This window comes from Corvus brachyrhynchos, unplaced genomic scaffold (assembly GCF_000691975.1).
Source record: "Corvus brachyrhynchos isolate BGI_N302 unplaced genomic scaffold, ASM69197v1 scaffold285, whole genome shotgun sequence".
Taxonomy (NCBI): domain Eukaryota; kingdom Metazoa; phylum Chordata; class Aves; order Passeriformes; family Corvidae; genus Corvus; species Corvus brachyrhynchos.
In genome coordinates, this window is record NW_008238323.1 from 45,196 (window position 1) to 52,522 (window position 7,327).

A 7,327-nucleotide genomic window follows, 5' to 3' on the forward strand; every position below is an offset into this window, starting at 1 on the left:
AAAGGGCAATGAAATGAGCGCAAATAAATTAGAGGAGTCAAAGATCATTATTGAAGTTGGTCTGAGAAAGGGATCCCTGCAGAGTAGAAGGAACTGCCTGAGGAGTGCGATGCCGCGGTGCATCAGTGCACCTTGGACTCGGGCCAGTCGTACACATCCGGCATGAAGGACTCGTACTCGTAGGTCCAGACCTTGGAGCGGATGTAGTGGTTCTTGTTGGCGGGCTCGGGGTAGTGGAAAGCCATGTTGTTGGCGTACAGGAACTCCATCACCTGGGGAGCGAAACCAGCACTGCTCTGCGCCTGCTGCACGGACACAGCGCTCACCGCTCACGCAACAGCGGTGGGAACACCAGCGCCTCCTTGCAGCCCCCAAACGGCTTAGCTAGGATCTGAAAACCTAACTTCAGGAACCAGAGGGGCATCGTTCCGGCCCATCGCCACTGCCAAGCTGAAGCACCCAAAGAACGGAACGTTTTTATAAGCGCCTGTTACTGCAGGCACAAAGAACCGGGTGTTTTGTGCCCAAGCACCTCGTGTTCAAGGGTCATACCGTGCAATGCTGCAGGTTAATGTACACATAAACCACTTTTAGTACAGTGCAATTTCATGTTTCACACTCACCTTGACAGCAATATAAATAGAAACTTCCCTGATATTGGACAGCGGAGGGTAAAGTCTTCCTTGCGCAAGCTCTTCATCTGTCAACTGTTCTGCCAATGCCTGAGTTAGAAAAACAAACACTTTTCATTTACTGTGCCCCAAAAGTGACTAATGACATGCTGGAACACCTGAGAGAATCAAGCTGCAGCGCTCTTAGTGCCAGAGTGTTCCCAAAGCACTGCAGTAAGGCAGTCAGCCTCCTGAAATTCTCAGTCTGTGGAGCTGAGAGCCAGCACGCTGTGACTGTAAGCATTTAGCAAAACGAGCTCTGGTGTTTTGGAGGATGAATTCCCCCCACAGCCGTGGAAGCTGTAGGAGCACTGCCCGCGTGCCTGGTGGCTGATCCCCAGACACTCCGGTGTGGAAGGTGCTCCTGCTCCAGGGTGGACAGGCAGGAGGGGACGGGATGCTGGGGGCTGCAGTGGGAGCTACAGAACCCAGGCAGGGCAGGGCAGGGGGCAGCCACAGCTACGAGGCTGGGGAGCAATTTACACAGGGACACACTTCCTACTTAACCAAAGCTGCAATGGAACCTGATTCTTGTCACAACTCTGTTTGATCAAAACACCTTTTTTTTTTTTTTTCCATTGTGGAAGGAGAAGGCAACAGAAATCAAACAGGAAACCACTGTGTTTCACCAAGATTTGAGAAAAGTGCCCATCAAGCCATCCCTGTCGTGTCAGAAGCCACGGCTTGCTCTGCCCCCAGACTTACCTTGGCAGCCTCTAGGAAAACCTTATCACTAATGTGCCGGACACTGCTGAGGATCACAGCCAGAGCCACGCCTACAAGGAAATTAGTGCCAATCAGGGCCACATCAGTTTAAAATATGCAGCCTGCTGCCGAGAAGCTGCAAGTCACCAGGAGCATTGCTCTTGAAAACCTTCCCGTAGCTTTCTGCACACACTGTGAGAGAGTCATAGGCTGGCTCGGGTCGGAGGAGACCTTAAGGATCACCTTCCACGCTCACAACACTATTCCCATGGGAGCAGCCATAGTAGCTGGCTCTTAGAAGGGGCTGGAGCTTAGCTGCTCAGGGCAGAATGGGGAAGGCACAGAAACATCCCCAGTGCTACTTTTCTACCCCCATTGTGCAGATATAACTTTAAGAACTTTTAACTTCGAGGATTATTAACATAACTTCAAGTGCATATTAACATTTATTTTCTCCTTTCCTCCCCAAACAAGCAGAAGAACCCACAGTGCAGCAACTTCCAAAGCCTTTAATAACACCCTTCTGTTTTCTTAGCAATATCCAGCTGGGTTTGCTCTCTGTGTCGCACATGGAGCTGCACGTGCCCAACATCCACCCTGAACTGACTGTTCAATCATTCACTTTTCACCCAAGTTCAATCATTCACTTTTCACCCAAGTTCTCAGCTCCAAATGCTGGCAACATCTCTTCGTGCTGCCTCACGAACTGTGCCTCATGCAGCGAAGGGACCCAAGAAAAGGCGCAGGTGGCCCAATCTTAAAGAGATTAAACAGCGACAGTTTTATTTATTACCTGGAAAAATGTAGGCATTGTTTCCTTGGCCTGGTTTGAAGGTTCTTCCATCCTTCAGAGTCACCAGCTCGAAGGGACTGCCGCTGGCAAACAAGCAGCGGCCCTGGCAAAAGGAAGGACGGATCAGGCTGCTGCTGGAGCGCCAGCAGCAATCCGAGAGCCAGGCACCAGCAGCCAGGCCGGGCCGTGCAGCTCCCACAGCTCTGTTTGTTTAATTGCTCGTTGCTGACCCAGAGGAGCTCCTCACACCGGAACGAGGGACGCGCGCGGTAATCGCTACCGCAACCACGGCCGCCGGCCAGGAACCACAGGGACCCTGCAGATGGGTGACAATGGCCCCTTTCAAAGGAGACCGGAGCAGAAGTGGGAATAAAAGTGGGAATAAAAGGTCACTTTCTTACTGGAGGGGGGGAGGCAGAGGGAGGAACTGCTGTATCAGGCCTCTGTTGCCGAGAGCTACGAGAGCAGTGAGTAACGCGGTTTGCTTACCCTTCCTTTGGAAACGCCTTTGATTGGCACAAAATACTAAAACATATCTGAGTGTGAACCACACCCTCTAGATAAATGACCCTCTTCTCAAGCAGGAAAGCCACTGAAAGCAAAAAAATCTTGACTTTCCTTTGAGTAACAGATTTAAGAAGATCAGTTTAAAACCTTTGGGGCTCCCCAGGACCACTATGTTTGAAAACAAATTATGGAAGGAGCTGAAGGCTCTGGAACCGTGTTTGAATGCCAGGGCACAGCCACAGCAAGAGCCTTTTTGTGCAGGGAGCAAAGCAAATGGATGCACCGGAGGACAGGACCAAAAGACAAAGCAAATTAGAAGGCAGCAGAAGCCCACGGAATACACAGGGGCAGCGAAAGCCTCTTACAGGTGCCATCTAGTGGGAAAAAAACACGGAACGAAAGGCTTGCGATGGTATCTTTGTTTCCTTGCTGCCTCTAGTGCAGCCTGAGACTTCACCCCAGCCAGGATCACGCTGCTCCCGAGGCCGGGAGACACACGGGGTGACAGCTCTGATCCCTAATGGCCTGACAAACTCTGTTAGTTTCATGACAAAGCAAGCGGAGCTGGAGATTTTCAGGGACTCACAGAACAGTCAGGGTTCTGGAGTCCATTTCCTAAGTAGTTACTGTATCTTGAAGGGAAAAATATATTTTGAAGGGCAAGCTATGGGTCAACTGAGTACATGTCAGAGAGCCGAAGAGCATCATGGCAACAAACAGCAGAACTGCAGGAAAGTTTAAAGAGACAGAAACACTTCAAAATGTATGAGTAAAGACTGGAACAAAACTACACCCGCTCATTTACTGACCAGCAGTGCTTAATTGTCCAAATAACCCATGTGTACAAATAACCAGAAATACAGAAAATCATGAATAAAGGAACATACGGATCCAACACAGAAAAAAACCCCAAAGATCTTCTCTGCACTGGGCTCAAACTTTGTGAACACCGCTGTGCTCACAGAGCTCCTGCAGGGAAGATGCCCCCACCCCTGACCCCAGGGAGCTGTGTCCTGCTTCTGCTGCCGACAGTGACAAGCACCCCGAGGTGCAGCTCCTTGGGGCTCAGCACGCAGCCGTGGGCAGAGCCAGCCTCTCGCCTTACAACATCTGCTGATAGTCTATAACAGGTGCAAAGCAAAAATCAGGCTGATTCCCCCTCTAATTGTGCTCCTGGCCTCCTGCAGCTAGAGATGGCAGCAGTTCTTACATCTGTTTATGCCAGCTGAAGTCTTGGCTGCATGACTAACTCTTGTTTACCTTCTATCCAAGATACTGGAATTCATACACTGAAACACTGCCCAACTCACTGCTCTGGTTAATGCAAGGTATCTGAGAGATACTGGACCATCTTAATTCAAAAGTTTGTCCAGAGCAGGGGACAGCAGGGGAAGGGGCTGGAGCCCCAGGAGCGGCTGAGGGAGCTGGGAAGGGGCTGGAGAGTTCCTGAGGGAGCTGGGAAAGGGGCTCAGGCTGGAGCAAAGGAGGCTCAGGGGGGCCCGTGTGGCTCTGGACAAGTCCCTGACAGGAGGGGGCAGCCGGGGGGGTCGGGCTCTGCTGGCAGGGAACAGGGACAGGAGGAGAGGGAACGGCCTCAGGCTGGGCCAGGGGAGGCTCAGGGGGGACAGCAGGAACAGGTTCTCCATGGGAAGAATTGTCCAGCCCTGGCAGGGGTTGCCCAGGGCAGGGGTGGAGTCCCCATCCCTGGAGGGGTGTAAAAGCCGTGTGGATGTGGGACTTGGGGACACAGGTCAGTGGTGGCCTTGGCAGAGCTGGGAACGATTGGACTCATGGCCTTGGAGGGCTTTTCCAACCCAGATGATATGCTGTTAAGAGATAAGATCCAGACTTTGTCCAGAGACTGCTATTCCAGAGCTCCCTCTGGGCTGCAGATCTCCGTGGCAGGAGCTCCCCCGAGCCAACGGGCCCAGAACATGGAAGAGAATCTGGGTGTCAGATGGGGACAGCGGAGTGCCACCTCCCAGGGGACACTGCCACTGCTGGGGCTGTACTGCTGGGAACTGAGCCCCACTGACGGTGCAAGGGAGGCGTTCACAGTCTGCACCAAGAAACAAGGAAAGGTCTCCACACACCCATTTTCACAGATGAATCACTTGATTCGGGACTGTATTAAAAAAAGAGAAATAGAAGAAAAGAAGCCACCCCTGGAGTCTGCAGGAGGCCCTGTGGCCGGCACAGAGATCACACCAGCTGCAGCCTGCAGGGTGACGGAGAGGCCCCAGCAGCCAGTTCAAAGCCTCGCAGCCACTGCTGCGTCTGCACGGTCCCCCCGTGCCCCACCTCCCTCCCCTCAGCTCCCTTCAGAGGCAATCAGCTCTGCACAAAAAGCTGTGCACAAGGATAAAAGACTGGCTTCGCTGAAGGCAAAGCCAAGGTCTGGATGTGCTATTAACAGCGGAGCTATTAAGGAAAAAACAGCCCCAGACCGCAGCTCCGGGGCCGGCAGGGCGCAGCGGCTCCGGGGGGAGGCTGCAGAGCGAGGGGCGCTTGCTCCTGGCTGAGTCCCGGGGTGGAGGCAGCGCAGAGCCTGAGCTGTGGTGGCCGGGGACAGAGGGCAGCCCTGCCCCGCGGCACAGCGCTGCCCGGGCACCGCCGGTGGCACCCGCAGCGCCTGCGCGAGGCACAGGCCTGCGTGCTGCAAGGGCATCGCCCGCTCCAGGGACTGCACAGCCACCGCATCCTGAAGCTTGCACTTAACTCTGCACTGCCACGCTAACGTGCTTCATTAAAACACAAAACAATTAACAAGAGCGGTGAGAAACAGTTAATTGATCAAAGCCACGTAACGGTACTGCAGGTCGTTCTCCTAAAAACAAGATCTGGGCTATTTTGAGTTTTGCAAAATGTTGCTACCTAAAAACCAAGGCTTCTTTTCAAATCACCCCCATTAACTTTTGCCAGAAGGGAGAAAGAACTGTATTATGATGTCACCGAGTCCAAGCAGCAACAGAACAATTTGAATTCTTGTGCTCAGGCACTCGCAAATGGTCCCAGCAGCCAACAGTCTTGAGTTTACACACCTCTGTTATCGTGTAAGCCTCCTCTGCTGTGCACTCAGCCTTCACCGTGGGGTTGCTCAGGGCAAAGATTATGGGTCGCTCGTTGATGGAAGCCATGGCTTTGAGCACATCCTGGGAGAAGAGACGCCCTGCTCCTGCAACTCCTGGAGGAGATGGAAACACACACAAATAGAATCAATCCTCGGCTGCCTCAGGGCAGGTGACAGCGACCGTACGCTGAGCTCATGTCAGCCCTCAAGTCTCCCACTCAGAGCAAAGCTTCTCTGGCAGCTGGCGATGGAGACCAGGCACTGCTCCTGGCTGGCTGAAATCCACCATTTTCACAGGAACATCTATGGAGTGTGTTCCAGAAGCCTACTTCACGCTACTTTTTTGGTATTGATGTGTACAGAGAACACTGTCCTGGCTAAGCAAGTGGGAACTCCAGGTTCTTGGTGGATGATTCACCCCAGGTGGGTGTTAGCTGTGCAATGCACACCTGACACCGGTGCTCCTGACCACACCCAAACCCAGACGTACAAACACACAGCTATAGCACACATTTGTGCAGTGGCTACAACCTTCAGGGTGTTCAGCCAAAATACCCCTTTTCTTTTCCAGGTAGATCATGTGCAGAGGAAATTGCAGTCATACCAGGAAGCACCTGTAATCCCATTTGTTCTCTGCAGATAGCCACAGCTGTAAATAATCACTGACAGCTGTCAGTGACCTAAGAGGTGCTGGTGATGTGCAGCATGGAGCTGCTCCTTCCAGCTGGGGTGCTGACAGGGTCTGACCAGAGAAAGTGACCGGGGGACAGAAGGTCAGAAAATACCAAAACAACTCAAGTTAGGGAACTCCTGCAGAGCAGAAGACACGAATGGTTGTGGCTGCTCTCTGTCACTGAGGACACAAGGTCCAGAAGGAGCACCACAGCTCAGTGTATTTTCAAGTAGGAAACTGGCCTCACATTTTCATCTTGTTCACCGCAGCAGAAATGCAGATCACTGTCACCAAGCCCTCCAGAGCCACGTTAGCCTATTAAAGGCAGCAAATAACCAAATTACAGAAACAACAATAACCTCACTCACCGATGATAGCTGAAGGCCGAAGTATGTTCACTGCCTCTACAAAAGTCTTTGGTATGTGCTCTGGAGCCTGATGTGTGAATGGCTCCTGGTTGGAATCCACCTTCTGTTCTCGGCCCTGCAGACAAAACATCGGTTCCTTCTGTGAGAGGACGGGGAAAGCAGTGACCACCCGTGCTGTGGGATTCCCAGGCGTGGTGCACCCCTACCTGGACCAGCAAACCGTGCTTGTCAAACATCCAGATCCTCCTGGAGGCCTCCTCAGCAGACACTCCGTTTTCCATCATAGCCATAACGATGAGGTTTGCAATTCCCAGGGCGGCCTGGTGCATGGAAGGACTCGGATTTGTAACAGGTCACGGAAGAGGTCTGCCAGCACAAACCCCACACTGCTCAAGACCCCCACGAAAACCCCTCAGCAAGTCTGCTCTGAGACACAGATGTCTCCCTGGGACAAGAGTGGCACATCCTCAGGCAGAGCAAGAGGGGCAGCTCTCCTGGGTGCTGTGCCCCGCGCCTGTGCCCGCCCAGCAGCTACACCTA

At 52.8% G+C, this 7,327-nt stretch overlaps 1 protein-coding gene across 1 annotated transcript in view; it reads right to left on the minus strand.

Moving 5' to 3' along the window:
* Positions 1 to 6: 6 nt before the first annotated feature.
* The window catches only part of ME2 (malic enzyme 2), a 22,944-nt gene continuing 15,623 nt past the window's right edge, over positions 7 to 7,327 (minus strand). The window contains exons 9-15 of the mRNA XM_017734315.1: positions 6,994 to 7,107; positions 6,788 to 6,902; positions 5,718 to 5,860; positions 2,170 to 2,272; positions 1,377 to 1,447; positions 624 to 722; positions 7 to 272 (exon numbers count right to left, since the gene is read on the minus strand). Of these exons, the coding sequence (XP_017589804.1) occupies positions 123 to 272; positions 624 to 722; positions 1,377 to 1,447; positions 2,170 to 2,272; positions 5,718 to 5,860; positions 6,788 to 6,902; positions 6,994 to 7,107 (795 nt within the window). The 3' untranslated portion in view covers positions 7 to 122. The remainder of the gene's footprint in view (positions 273 to 623; positions 723 to 1,376; positions 1,448 to 2,169; positions 2,273 to 5,717; positions 5,861 to 6,787; positions 6,903 to 6,993; positions 7,108 to 7,327) is intronic.